This window comes from Tasmannia lanceolata, unplaced genomic scaffold, assembly GCF_043159265.1.
Source record: "Tasmannia lanceolata isolate RefF3 unplaced genomic scaffold, GAP_Taslan_0.1 ptg000020l, whole genome shotgun sequence".
In the NCBI taxonomy this organism is placed as follows: domain Eukaryota; kingdom Viridiplantae; phylum Streptophyta; class Magnoliopsida; order Canellales; family Winteraceae; genus Tasmannia; species Tasmannia lanceolata.
This window is the reverse complement of record NW_027518697.1, coordinates 11,577,856-11,593,292: the sequence shown is the minus strand read 5'-3', so window position 1 is coordinate 11,593,292 and position 15,437 is coordinate 11,577,856. Positions and strand designations below refer to the sequence as shown.

The 15,437-nt window shown below is 39.9% G+C and overlaps 1 protein-coding gene across 3 annotated transcripts; it reads left to right on the top strand.

Annotated features, from left to right (window-relative positions):
- Positions 1-6,109: 6,109 nt before the first annotated feature.
- Positions 6,110-14,467, top strand: LOC143854582 (mediator of RNA polymerase II transcription subunit 19a-like). Of its 3 annotated transcripts, none has more exons than XM_077364621.1 (8): positions 6,114-6,234; positions 6,383-6,439; positions 10,305-10,372; positions 12,802-13,091; positions 13,178-13,402; positions 13,547-13,606; positions 13,760-13,910; positions 14,085-14,467. In XM_077364621.1, the coding sequence occupies exons 3-7, from the start codon at positions 10,339-10,341 to the stop codon at positions 13,808-13,810; spliced, it is 660 nt and encodes a 219-aa protein (XP_077220736.1). In that variant the 5' UTR covers positions 6,114-6,234; positions 6,383-6,439; positions 10,305-10,338; the 3' UTR covers positions 13,811-13,910; positions 14,085-14,467. The 3 variants fall into 3 exon arrangements, with proteins under 3 accessions (XP_077220738.1, XP_077220736.1, XP_077220737.1); XM_077364622.1 differs by having other exon boundaries at positions 6,124-6,251; XM_077364623.1 differs by lacking the exon at positions 14,085-14,467 and having other exon boundaries at positions 6,110-6,234; positions 13,547-13,601; positions 13,760-13,898.
- Positions 14,468-15,437: the final 970 nt, after the last annotated feature.

Genomic DNA, 15,437 nt, shown 5'->3' with positions numbered 1-15,437 from the left:
CACAAAACTTTACTCTAAACCCACGTATATACTTGTAAAAGCTGTTATTGTAATTTACAATAGAAAACACCTATTTTTTTCAAGCAACATACAATCACACACACGTCAGTGTCGAACTCATCTATGGACAAGTATAAATATGTGATCACTCCTCTCTTTTAGTAGCAGTACAAGCTTTGAACAAAAAAATATTCTCTCTCTCCCTTCATGAAATGACTACTAGATATCATATAATCTTCAAAACTTAAATAGCATAAAGGCGTTTCACAAACTCTTGCATTATTTGTTTCCTCATTTTTTTTATGGGTAAGTTGGGGGTCTGGTCGGACCCCTGATAGTATATTAATGAAAGTATGAGTTAAAATCTAGTATAGTTGTTTCCTCATTTGCTTTAGTGGTGAGTGCTTACGCCCATTTTTTGAATTTAAAATCGGTCATGTGGGATCGAGTCGCTGGTTAATCATTTTTCCGTTAGAATCAAAGTAGATATTCACCGACGGTTGTTTTCCCTAGTGAATGGGGACGACGCTTGTTCTAGATACCTGGAATTTTAAAATTAAAGATGAAAGTCGAGAGTTATGACAAGTTATCTCCTAAAGACCAGGACCAATTGCGTAGACTTAACAATAGAAATCTATATAAAGAGAGGGCGCGTCCAAGGAAGAAGTCTCAGAACCAATCCAAAACATGCCATAATTTATCTTTACGTTTCCGCACTGCATTTTACCTTTGGTTAGTTGTATTTTATTCCAAGAATTTAAGGCTTTGAAGGAATGAATTCATCACCCTGTGAGCATTTCTCTTTAATTTTAATTCTATATCCATCAGACCAGCATCTATTTGTGTCTTTTTTGTTAAGGATTTAATCAAATATCTGTCGGTCTCTGCCAAGCCGTTTGCACTGTGCATGCATCGACGTCTAAGCATGCATTTGGCAGTGTGTTTTTGAAAAGTCCTTTGTTTAAAATGCATTCAGAGTTCAAAGAAAAAGTGACATCCCCTTTTCTTCTCAATCACATGGAATCCAGTCTCATCCTCTTCTTCTCAACCACATATAATCCAATCTCAGGGGACATAATTGATTACCATTTGAATTGAATTTTAGAAATTTACTGTTGGGAATTTAATTGGATAGAACTCACCCCTAAAAGCTAGCAGTGCTCATTCCCTTATAACCCACACCCACAACACATAACAACCATTGCACTGACTACACGACATGTTCTCGGAGAGTCGAAACAGTGGGATGCCGAGATGCAATGAAGGACACTAGATTGTATTGGATAGGGGGTCTGATAATTGAATTAGGTGCAATAAGCCTGTTGACTTAAGAGGTGGTACTCATATTATGGCTCTGTATTTGGGTCTATGCCAGGTTCGAATTGTATTTCCATTAAGGGTGTCAATTTTGGCTCGGGCTCGGAAGCTCGCTCGTGCTCGGCTCGAAAAAAGCTCGGCTCGAGCTCGGCTCGAATCCTTAACGAGCCGAGCCGAGCCGGCTTGCTAGGCTCGTTAAGCTTAACGAGCCGAGCCCGAATTAGGCCAGGCTTGGCTCGTTAAGGCTCGTTGAGAAAAACCCGTAAAAAAGTAGTCGTAAATATAATATAAATAGTCATATAAGTATAATACAGCTAACGTATAATCATGACTTTTTTTCCATAATCATGACTTTTTTCCGTAAATATCATAACTTCCTACCTTTTAATTTTTAGTTGTATTTTTTTTGTAATTGTCATAACTTTTTACCATTTTTTGATAATTTTTCATTTAAAACTATATACATTCGCTACCATTTTACTTTTTCCCGTAATGATTACTTTTTTTTTACTTACTTCTGTGGCTTTGCTGTGATAATCCAAACCGTCCATTTGATATTCGAATATAACCCAAGCTCGTTAGGCTGGCGAGCGGCTCTCGAGCCTAGCCAAGCCTGACCGAGCCGAGCCCGAGCCTAGCCTTTGAGCTTAACGAGCCTGGCCAAGCTCGGCTCGGCTCCGCTCGTTTACACCCCTAATTTCCATAATCTATAGCTTCAGCAAATAGGTCTTTTGTTGGGTTTGATATTATTTATGCTCAAAATCATTGTCGATAAGGTCATGTTGACTACCATGAAATTTTTTTTTTTCCACGATAAACCGGTGTCCCAGTGGTTGGACAGGTGAAGTGGCTAAAAACTAGGAAACTAGTAAACAAGTCTCCTGGCCCTGATGGATTCAATGGGTGCTTCTTCCAAGCTTTCTGGTACTTAATTGGGCCTGACATTGTTAAAGCAATCCAATTCTTCTTCCAAAAAGGTAAAATCTTACCTCAGCTAAATGCCACCTTTCTAGCTCTCTTGCCCAAAACCCCTGATGCGAGCTCCCCAGAGAAATACAGGCCCATATCTCTCTGCAATTTCTTGTACAAAGTCATCACTAAACTCCTGGCAAATAGACTTAAACCCATTATGGATAGCCTCATTAGCCCTTTCCAGTCAGCATTCATTAAAGGTAGGAGTATCCATGATAACATTCTCCTAGCTCATGATTTATGTCATAATTTCCACAGAAAAAACCCGAAAAAAGCAATGTGTCTTAAATTAGACCTCAAAAAAGCTTTTGATAGTGTCAACAGATCCTCCCTGATTTCCTTCATGCGAAAAATGGGCTTCCCAGAAATATGGTGTCGGTGGGTGCATGAATGCATATCTACTCCCTCCTTTTCTGTCCTAGTCAATGGGTCTCCTCGGGGATTCTTTCGGTCTTCAAATGGCCTCAGGCAGGGTGATCCCTTATCCCCCCTGCTCTTCAGTTTTGTAATGGAAATGTTATCCTGTCTTCTATCCTCCTTCCAAGCTCAAGGCCTAATTTCCTCCCCCTTCTCTAAAGGAGACTTATCCATTTGCCACACCCTATTTGCTGATGATGTTATGATCTATGTTGAGCCTAACATCACTTCAGCTGCAGGGATCCTAAAATGCTTAGAGTCATTCAAGATTTGCTCGGGCTTTGAATTTAATCCTGGCAAAAGTGAGGTCTTCTTTGCAGGCATCCAAAACAGCAGCAAGAGAGCTATTTGCAACATTCTTAAGATTGGAGAAGGAAAGCTCCCAATAAAATACTTGGGTCTTCCCCTAATCACTTCAAGGCTCACCTCTAGAGATTGCCAACCTATCATGGACAAGATCAAACAAAGGATCTCGTCGTGGTCATTCCGTCACCTTTCTAGAGCTGGCAGAGTGGAGTTGGTTAAATCCGTTCTCAGCACTTATCAAATTTATTGGTCTGCAGCGTTTCATATCCCCAAAGCAACTCTCAATAATATTGAGAAAATCCTTCGAAACTTTATCTGGGCAGGCTCAAATCTTGAGAAATCTCATCACACAGTATCTTGGAACACAATCTGTAGCCCCAAATCTGAAGGAGGCCTCGGGATCAGAACGGTATCAGATTTGAATCTGGCCGCCCAGATCAAACATCTTTGGCTCATCCTTACCAAGAGAAACTCTCCCTGGGTTACCTGGTTTGATCGGAAATATATCAGAGGAAGAAGTTTATGGACTCTCCCCATGCCTTCATCCCCATCCTGGGCAGCTAGAAGCATTATAAAATCTCGTGACATGGCCAGCAAGCATGTCTGCTTCATTGTCGGATCTCAGTCCCCTCTGCAATTTTGGACAGATCCTTGGCATCCGAATGGTCCCCTCTCTGCCCAGTCTTCCATTACGACATCATTCATTCCCCAGAAAGCTTCTATTGCTGAGGCTAAATTTCAGGGTGGGTGGGATTTGATTCAAGTGCTTCCTCATCTTCAAGAGCTTAAGTAGATCATCAATTCTGGTCTTTTCACTAAAGCTGCTAATTCTATCCCGATTTGGAAGCCGGAATCTGATGGCAATTTCAGGCTACGAAGTGCTTGGAACACCGTTAGATCTCCTAATCCTAAACCTCCTTGGGTATCATCAGTTTGGTTCGCCGGTCACACTCCGAAGTTCAGTATCACAGCTTGGCAAGCTCTTCAGGACAAAATGAGTACCAGAGATAACCTTCATTTCCTCGGCCCCAACCATGATCGCTCCTGCCTTCTCTGCAATTCTGCCTCCGAAAGTGTCAACCACATTTTCTTCAATTGCTCTTACTCGGCATGGATATGGCGAGTGATTCTCCGCCGCATCTCAGAGAGAAGAAAGCAAAAAAAATCCCTATCCGATGAGGAAAACTGGATTCGGAGCAAATTCAAGAAAAAAGGGCAGACCTACACCCTTGTTCGAACTCTTCTCACTGCTTCAATCTACTTGCTCTGGCAGGAAAGAAACTCAAGACTATTTCAAAAAAAAAAAAAACCCATAAAAGGTTCCTTTTAAGTAGAATTATTAGTGCAACTAGGTCTCGCATTTTGGCCCTCAAGCTGGAAGATGAAGACTCTGAAGAAAACCAAAGAATTTCCAACTCCTTTAATCTTCCCCTGTTCAGCAAAGCCACTGACCCAAAATTCTGCCATTGGGAGCCTCCTGCTGCCTATGAGATCAAGTTGAATCCGGACGCCTCCCTGGCTAGTGAAACCGCCTCGATTGGAGGCCTTCTCCGAGACCACATGGGTACAATCCTATCTCTCTTCTCTGTTAACTGCAATCCTCACCCAATCCAAGAATTAGAAATTGAAGCCATCCATCATGGCATCAAATTAGCCATCAAGCACCAAGTTAAGAGTCTGTGGATAGAATCTGATTCGCTCATCGCTGTTATGGCCATAAACCTGCTTTGGCCGTGCCCATGGCGGAAAATCCCAACGCTCGAATCAATTAGATCCATGCTCATCTCTTTTGAGAGCTGGAAGCTGACCCACATTTGGCGTGAAGGCAATAGAGCAGCTGACTTCTTATCCAAACCCAACTGTATCTGTAAAGGAGACTCAATTTCTCTTGAATTGGTTCCACAGGAACTTGCACAAATTATTTCTGATGATGTATCGGGAATGATCTATCCTAGATTGTAGATTGTAAATTTTCCTTTTTCTAATATAGCTGGTGGGGGTCTGCCTAACCCCAAATTACCGATCAAAAAAAAAACTAGTGCCTCATCTCCACTTGGATCGATGGATTGGCCTAAATGTTGGTTTAGACGCGAATGAACAATAGGATGATCTATGTTTGGGATTGTCAAAATCAGGAATTTTTTTTTTAATCTGATGGGTAGACCTGGCAAACGCGCCCGTGCCCGCGGGTCGACCCAACTCACCCGCAAATTTGTGGGCACAGGTCTGAGTTTTAGTGACCCGTCAAAACTAACCAGCGGGTGACCCAACCCGCAAAAACACGGGTCGGGTTGGGTCAAGCTGCGGGCACCCGCTTTTTTAAGGGTGGTGATTTTGTTATTCTAATCTAGTTAGATGGCTTTTTTTTCTAATGCCAAGGATGGTGATTTTGTCATGCTAATCTATTTTTTAAGGGTTCGATGCCTGAATAGGTTATGGCTAGCACCATAGGTTGATCCCAACCCTCCGATTTGAATGTTAGAGGGTTGATCACTTGATCCTAACCCTCTATAGATCGGGGGGTTAGGATCAACCTATTGAAATGATTTTTAGGGCAACAACTATTTAGCCTGTGGGCCATCTAATGGACGGTTTGGATCATCCCACGGTGCCGGCCATACCGCCCTCATCAAAATCTAGTGACAACATTTCCCAAAATAAGCAACTGTTTGAATTTGCGGGTGACCCGCGGGTTGACCCGGCCCACCCGCGGGCTGCGCGGGTCACCTAAATTCTGACCTGCAAAAATGCGGGTCATTTCCTCACCCGACCCGTGTGACCCGCACCCGCATCACCCGCGGGTTGACCCGGCCCGACCCACCCGTTTGCCAGATCTTGTGATGGGTTGTCATAAATCATAATCTGGAATGGGGAATGGGAATCGACATACTATTCTGAATCTACAAGAAACAGAATGGAAAATAAAATTAATTGGGCAATTATAAATTCGCAACCGCTGTAGGATGATTCGCACCACTTGTCCACGTAAAAAAGCGTCACAGTCTGCCACAAACTCACGTTAAACTGTGATGCGAATCATCCTACAGGGGGTGCGAATTTATCATCCTCCAATTAATCTCATCATGTTGTTTTTCCGAAGTTTTCCCCGACTTATTGACTCTCACCGAATTCATCTTTTCTTCTTGCCCTAACAATAGTAGTGTCTCCATCACTTGCAACCGAAGCTCGCCCCTCTCCGAAACTCTCTCGCAAAAGCTCCCTGTACGCTATCTCTCTATGTTAGTGGGTTAGGGTTTCTTTTGTTTTGATTGTTTTTGCCATTAAATTCCCCTTTTATGGGGGATTTGATGGAGATTGGGCTCTGGTAGTTTCAGATCAGGTATTTGATTGAGGGAATTTTTTTTTACAGAGGTTTTGGCTTACACAAGGCTCTTTCGTTTTCTTTTGCTCTCCTCCGATCTTGCAGGTATTTCAATACCTTCGGATTCTTTTATCTATCTAGGGTTTTCATTGTGTTTATTGCTTTTGGTGTAAAAATCCTTAAAACTAGTTAAAAGCCTTCGATCTAAAACCCACACTGTTTTTAGCGCTAGGGTTTGGATTTTGAGGGATTAGACTTTGATCTCTACCTCCACACTGTTGTTAACACTAGGGTTTGGATTTGGAAGAATTTTAAAAGAAATGGGTTTTCTTGTTAAGAGTGATGATCAGCTCTCTGCCCAGTTCCAAACCCTTTGTCTGGCTATGTTTGGTGTTGTGCCAGAGTTTTGAAGATTAACGAGTAGCTGTTAGTTATTGTATGTGCCATGAGTTTTGAAGATTAACAAGCTCTGTTGATTATATTTGTACTTTCACCTGTGAGATGACTGCATCCTCGGTTGTGTACGTAAGCAGTTAATCCATTTTTTTTTTCTGAAAGATTGATCCTATTAATTCTATTTCTTTTTAAAGATTGATCCTAGCACACACGTAATTTCAGAGTAATAGTGCATTTGTGCTGATATGATTGCACTGTAAGCACTTATTCAATTTGTTGTTAACTTTTAAGGGTATTTTTGAATGGGTCAATAAGAAATTGATAATCGAATTGCATAAATGGAAGTGTTGCTCTTGCCTGGAGGTTGGACTCAGATATGAGGTTGATGCGGAAGAGCTTTGATGTTCAAACACAAGAGACTGGAATGCAATTTAGGGGAAAAAAAGAAGCCATCTTCGATTTATTGTCGTGACTATCATGAGACTTGGATGGTATTAAGTGTTAACAGAAATAATTTAAGTAGGCAAAATGACGCAATCTTCTTTTATAACAAAACTGATAGTTCACTGTGGAAACATTCTTCTATTGTATATGGAGCCAATATCTGTCGAAAACATCTTCACAGCACTATTCCCTTCAACTGTCCTATGCTGATATAGGAACTGTTAGGCTGTTTTGAAGGCAATTATGACATTCAGGGTGCAAATAATCAATCAACATGAAAATCAAAGTCATCTAGCAAATCTAAGCATGTACAGATGTTGCCAAAATGCAGCAACTACACTAATTTGCAACTATCATTATTGAAGAGCTACCAAATACTGCTAGTTTAATTCGTGTATAAGTAATAAGGATTTCCAATTGGATCAATCTCAGGTCTCAATACCTACTTTCAGTAACCACATTCAACATGTAGCCTGTCACAATGGACTGTTCAAATGGCATGGAAGAGCTACCAATTTAAGCTTCATGTTTAAGCCACTGGATTTGATTTGAAATTCCAAATAAAAGGAGCACTTCACAATCTAAGAAGTAGATCGCTTCTTTACTTGTTTTACTTGTTACCTTTGGTGGGATTTGGGGCTAGTTCAACTTACTTCATATTATTTTGGTTGCTTATTTTGGGCTCCTTATTTCTTGTTACTCTATCTCTAACTAAAGGATGCTCTATGTGCATTACATTCATTCTTAGAGAATGCGCACATTTCCTTCCACAGAGGAGATAGGGCTTGACGATAACCCTGAGACACCATTGACCCCCTCAGAAGACTCAAACCATTCCTGAATCTCCTATGGGTGAGAGCATCGGGGGGGTTTGGAGACTGATGTAGACTGGGTCCCTGGTCAAAGCACTTGGTTTTACTAGTAGTTTACTTGTGTGTTTTTCTTTATAGTAGGGGTATCTTGTAACGGTGAGTGTTTGTGTGTCCTTATTATAGTGAGGTCATTTGTAATAAGAAGAAAGATGAGGGTGATGGTGCGACAAGGGAGTTGGAGCCACATGGTGCCACCTGTGAGAGTGCCACATGTGAGGGTAGTGGAGAATTGGACATGTGGCAATGGGGGACCACACATTTGACCACCTATGCCCCTAGAATGGCGGCAAGTGTCCTTCGGGACGACATGTGCATATGGCAAGTGGATGGTAAGTGGACACTTGTCTGTCTTCTATTGGTGGCCATGAAACTAGTACAATTCACTTGGCTTGATTGGCTTCCTACACCCATTCCAGTATAAATAAGGGGTTATGACCTTCAATTAGGGAGTTTTTGATATTTGATAAAGAGTGTTTCCGAGCTAAGGCTAAGGAGAATTTCCAGCCCCTTTTGGGGAAGCGGTTGGTGACTTTGAGGGGAAGATGTTGTGGAGAGTAAGGAGATCTCCTGGATTGTAAGGATCTACCTTCCCTCTCTCCCTTTCTACTTTGAATTCTTAGTAGAAAACTTCTTTCTCTCTTATCTTTGCTCGTATCCATTTCTAATATCTATAAAGATCCTGGATTTAGCTTGTGTTTTTTTGTTTTTCTCCATGTTATTAGTGTTTTCTTTCCTGTAATTTTCCGAAATTCCATAGCAATTCTTCGTCTTCCGCTGATCTAACTCTGATCCACATCAAAATTGGTATCAAAGCCTGGTTAAGCCGAGATTCCGACTCTCTGCTGTCCTGGAGTTCATTGTCCATTTTTCTAAAAATTACATTGCATCTTTCCACTTTATCTCTGTTAGTTCCTTTACCTTTTCTTCCCCTGGCTCTTCATCAAACCTTAGCCTTGAAAATCGTTAAACCTGTTTCCTTTTAAGAAACTCAGTAAGCTATTTTCTACACATCACTAGACGATTAAAACACTGTGCAGACACAACTCTAGCCTTTGTCTACACCTTGTTTCTATTAATCCCATGATCTTGCTTCTGTTAGTGCTACACAATTCTGCATTACTCATAACTTAGTTGAAGTCTTATTTTTACTAAATTCTTGTTCTGAGTTTAATCTCAAAAGCCACTTCAACTTTGATACACAGTGTTGAATTACATCATTTCGCAAGAATTCCTGGAAAAGCATCGAAGACTTTTGAAATTGCAGCAGCGTGAGAAAACCCCAAATTTTTGTCATGCTAAATCCTAAAAACATGGACCAAAAATCTAATCCTTCTCCAAACAGCCAAGAGAGATAACTAGAGAAATAAGCCCTATTTCCTATCCAAATCTCTGGTAAAAAGCATCCAAATCCAAGAAATTCAGGCCTAAACCTTATCAGTCCCTTCAAACTCGAAGGAAATGCAATAAAAACCTTCAATACTGGAGCAAATTCACGAAAAAGGGAAAGAAACCCTAGCTTTCGCTTAAATCTCCTCCTAAACCCTCTGACGATCAACTCTTGACCAGAATTCAATAGAAAAAAGAAGGAAAACTGAGTGGGATTTTGGAGGGTGGGAGATGAGAGATCTGAAATCCTTAAAAGGAGCTAAATAACATGGACGAGAAAAATTTTATTGGAAAATTTTTTCATGGAAAATGTTTTTATTGGATTTTTTTTCCACAGTGGATTGTTTTTACACATTATGCGTCTCATGGGTGAAGCCCATCATTTTAAAACACATGTTTTGATGAGGTGATGCCCATAATTTTACACTCATGCCTAGCGTGGTGGGGCCTACCATTTTACACCTCGTGTTTTGATATAATAGGCACTACCATTTCTATCCAAACTCATGCATATGATGGGCCCCACCATTTTACACCCACGAGTGGGCCAACCATCTCCATCCAAATCTATGCATAGCATAGGGCTCACCATTTTACACCATGCTTTGATAGGGTGGGTCCACCAACTCCACTCAAACCCATGCATTGGGTGGGGCCCATCATTTTACCCCATATCTAATGGTTCTATACGCTTACTCAAGATCAGGAATTTGGTTACACTGTGCTATTTTTCTTTCTTTGCTTCGATTTTTCTTTCTCTTTTTTTGGGATTTTTATGATATGCTCAAGTTGTTTTGTTTACATATGTATTGAACTTCAGTTGATGTGTAAAAGTTTTAAAATATTTATTAGACTCTTCTCTTTTGTTTCAGGCATAGATTTTATGCCTCCTTTTGTGGTTTTGCTATGATGGATCTAGAAGGAAAGAAGTTTGGAACAGGTATGCTGTTTTGGATGGGATGCTTATTGAATTACCCTTTATCAATAAAATGAATCGTGGTTTCTAGATTCAAATATGGTTTCTATGTTGGATTGTCTCTTCTTAATTTTTTTGAAAGATTGTCTATGATATGGCTATATAGATGTTTACTCTAGGTATGTTGTGAAACAGAGAACTACGGATTTCTATGCTGAAAGCTTTGGATCCATTATTTTTTCTTCAAGTATCAGACAATTTCCACTAGCACCTCAAGTCATGAAGGCAAAAGTGACTTACACAATCCCTCCTCTCTCCTTGCAATTATGCTTTTTTATAACTCAATTAAGATTTTTCTACAAACCAAGGTCTCAAGTTTTGGTTTCGATATGCATTTCGGTCATAACGGAAATGGAATCATGTCGGTTTCAAATGGAAATTTCAGTGGAAGTCCTACAAAATTATGGAAACCTATGGAAACATATGCAAATACTGGACATTTAAGATGAAACTTCCGAAAATGTTAGAATAAACGCAAATACACTCAAATACCATCACATAAGAAAAATCTCCCACCCGTAATGGGTTAAAAATATCAAACACCTAGGGTTGACCCTCTAGCACAATTGGTTAAGGCTTTGCTATTTCAATAGGTCTGAGCCTCATGCAGGGTAGTGGGTTTTAGGCCAGGACCATACGCCGTTATCATTTCAACTATCGCTGCAAAATATTTGTTATTTACAATATTAAAAGGAATGATATGTTCAAAGAAAATTCTTCCAATCTTCTTGCAAACTTCAAACCTTTCTTGCTTCTTTCACCTAGAGTTTAGGGTAGTGTGTCTAGGCTTGGCCGTGACAAAAGAATCAGTGAGACACCACAGCCTAGGTGGTTGAAAAGCACCACCACTAACCGGAGTCCCAAAATCAGACTTCCCTCACCACTTGGTCACCCCCAAGCCCCTTCCAATGTCTTCCAGAAGTTCATATCTTATTCTTTTTACCATTAAAAAATTTCAAAGCGTTTGAATATTCATAGATAACTTCAGGTTGACACTTGGTGCATGGTGTTATTCCGTGATTTGTCCTTATCCAATGATTCTTTAGGCGGCTATACCCATGCACCTTTTATCACAAAATAGATATTTAATATACGGAATTGATATATGCCCCTACCATATTTTAATAATTCCGCCACTCACTTTGTTTTACACCTTTTTAATTAGCTTTTCATTGCTCTTAAAATCATCATCCACTCAGAAAGGTGTAAAACCAAGTGAGCAGTGCCATTATTAAAATAGCGTAGTGCGGATATCAATCCCCTCAATATATACTCTTTTTCCCTCTCCATCAATTTCTTTTGCATATTTGCATAACCGGCCCCCACCCACCCATCCATGCGCGCGCACACAAACACAAACTTCGTTTTAGGGAAGAAAACCACAGGAAACTACATTTGATTTCGTTAAACTGTTGAATATCACAAACAAGGTACAGGAAAAAAGTTCCCAAAACACAAAATCTCTCATAAATCTCTTAAAAACCCTTATTTGTTCTTTAAATTGGTCTTTATAGATTATACTTAATATAAGTTAAGTATCGATATGTGATTAGGGGAAAAAACGAAAAAGGGTGAAAGAAACAATTGGGGAGTTGGGCCGTGAAAAGTTGAAAATCACAGTTTTCTACATTTTACCTGAAAGGCTTGTGCCATTTGTCTGAGGCGTATGACTTTTGCGCCTCTGAAGGTCTCAAGCCTTTTAGGCTTATGCCTCACAAGTAAAACTTTTTTTTTATGCCTCGTGGCATTTTTTGGAACACCCTGCCTTTGAAAACACTGACTGGCTTAGGTATTTTTTTAAGTAAAAACTGAATTACACCTTGATTGGAATCATGATCAATTCGAGTTAACTTGGTGAGTTTTCGAGAATTTGATTGAATTTTTAGACCTTGTTATAATATTGTTCATGACAAAAGTGTGGTATTATCGTTTGGAAAATGCTTACAAGAAAGTCACTTTTTATGCTCCTTCCTAAAAGACACATTAGGCCCCAGTTCTGCCTTGATTTTGTGATAAGATCTGTTGATCTGAACGACAACCACAGGGCTGGCCAAATGCCGTTGAGGCCACCTTAATCGAATGATCCTAGGTTCTTGATCCATCAAACCTTCATCATGCCTTGTTTTGGGTTCTGCCACGTTTGTGATGGGACCATGACCACGTGGGCCCCCTCATGGTTTTCTACAAGATTAATGGCCATTGGCCATGATCTCACATGCCTTTCCCCAATACACCTCTTTGCAGGACCCAAAAATTGTCTTTTACCATTGATTATAAAAGTGACTTTCTGCGTTTTCGTTCTCTTAATCATTTTCTTGGAGGCCTAATTGGCAGAGGTTTTCCTCCATCAGTTGTGTTGGCTTAACTGAAGGCCCCCTCATTTGAAACTTCAGGGCCTAGAGAACTTACTGGGGCTGTGGATCTTATAAATCACTATAAGTTGTGGGCACATCATGATTTCTTTTGTAAGAGGACGCTACCTTTATCAATTTCGGAGACGCACTATCTTCACAATGTGGTTGGAGACACTGAAATTAGGAAAGGCGAAGGGATGGAGCTGGATCAGCTCTTTCAAAACACCTCATATGCAAGAGAGACAAATGCACATATACAACCTTTTGATCTGGACACTCTCAGACAAGCCTTTCAGCTAAGGGAAACTGCTCCCATCGATCTGCCTTCTGTAAGCAGTCGACTGTGGCTTCTCTTAGTTTTTTCTTATGATTAGTCTGTAGTACTACTGGCCTCATCTGTGATGGTATGTGGCAGGCAGAAAAGGGAATCCCTACTATTGGTGCGAAGGTGAAAAGCGAATCCAAAGACAAGGAGAGGAAGCATAAAAAGCACAAGGACAGGGATAGGGAAAAAGATAAGGAGCACAAGAAGCACAAACATCGTCACAAGGATCGAAGTAAAGATAAAGATAAGGAGAAGAAGGATAAAAGTGGGCATAAAGAAGCTGATGGTGATCACTCAAAGAAGCACCATGACAAGGTCTGCATGTTCTTGTTATCTTCTTTTCTTCTTCTTCTTGTTATCTTGTTTTCTTCTTCTTCTTTATTTTCTTTTCTCTAGTCCTTATGGCTGTACAATGTTTTTCAATAGCCAACCTGTGTTTTTTTCCTTTTTTTGCTTCAGAAGAGGAAGCATGATGGGAATGACGACCTCATTGACATTCACAAACACAAGAAAAGTAAGGTAACCCAAATAGTAGTCTTTTCCATTGTTCTATTAGAGTGTATTGTAAATAATAGAGTATTCCGTCATTCTATTAAGGTGTTTTGGTGGTTATGCCATAGCTTATATTTCCTGCTTTCAATAATCTGTGATTTCTTCCCTAAATTATTTCAGCATAAGAGCTCAAAGGTTGATGACGTGGGAGCAATAAAGGTTGCAGGCTAATTTTCATATGGTGCTTTGTTCTGTATTTTGTATCTCCATATTTGGTGCATTGAAGATTAAAGGGAGGGATTTTCTTGCCTCTGTAGCAAAAATTCTCGAGGTACATTCATCTATATTTATGCATTTTAATTTACTCTGCGCAATCTGACCGTCTGTTTTTTTTACTGTCATTTTATTTTGGATAAAAACTCATTATTTGGTATACAAAATGCCCATCATCTTTGTCCAATTTTCTTCCCCTGACGTTGTTTTGCTCTGCATTTTGACTCCGTAGATTCCTTAGGGACAGAGATAGTGTTATTGAGTAGACAGAAGGAATTCCCAAGGACGAGATCACCGTCATCACCATTGGGTGGGTGCATCCAGTTTACAATCAGCAAAATGGATGCTCCTCCTACTCCAATAAGGTCATGTAATCTTTGTTTACCAATTCTTCACAGGTTATTAATGGGTATGTAAGCCACTGGTATATTAGCCTAACATTTTCCTGCTTTCATCTGAATTTGAATGCTTTGAGAAAAAAATATGGTGTTTAAGGGCAAGTGGGAAAAGGGAATTGTAGTCTTATTTTTGTTTAAATTTTGATGATGATTTCTGTCTAACCTTTATACCAACACACCATGGTTGGGATAACATAAAATTTGGTTATGGGAAGCAGCTGATGGTTTATTAATAAAATGTATTAGATTTAAAAAAAAAAAATTTAGAACAGGTTCCCGTCAAGTAGGGACAGGCGCTAGGGTGCCCCTGCTTTTCTTTTTTAATTTTTGGTAGGCAAGCTGAGTTGGGGGACCCCTCCTAGATATGCTAATAAAAGATTGAGGAAATACGATCTTGTAAAACAACTCCAGTATAATCATTCATTAAAGATAATGTTTAGGAGATCATGAGGAACAGAAGAGAGGGATAAAGAAAGGAAGTGTTGAAGAGGAAGGGTGCAACATCATTTGCCTCTCTCTCCAAGTGTGCAAGAATTTTCGATGGTTGAATCTCTCTAAAACTTTCTTGATATTTTGAGCAACAATATTGTTGTCTTCTATAGGGCTTGAGAATTTCCCATTGCTGACATTAACCAAGAGCATGGAGTATCACTTAATCCGTATTTCAATGAGAAAAAAAATGTAATGATGGTGGTGAAATTTGTAGAGGATGTCTAGGGAAAAACACCATTAGTTTTAGGAAAACACTTGTAAAACGGGATACCGTAGTGAATCAAATTCAATCTATACGTTCATGTGCCTAGCTTAAAAGCATTAGCCAGTTGTCTTATAGGAATATAGATTACCCTTTGCAATATGGCACCTACTCTATTAATTTTCATCTCGTGGGTTTTGGAATTGTTCCATGTCCATTTAATTTTCCTCCTTTTTCATAGATAGAAGCAATTCTCGGGGAGCATTAACCTCATTTCAGTTAAGAAATGAAAGATGGCATTGGATATTACATATGATTCGCCCTAGAATAGCTCCCTTTTGAGAGGCCTTTCAAAAACATAAAAATTGAGGCTCCTTTTATTTCAAATATGGAATATAGAGGACCCAAAGGGAAGTTCAAGTGCACTTAAGAATGTTTCTGTTTCTTCTTGGCGATGATATTACCTCACCCCACCCCCTGCAATACGCATCCG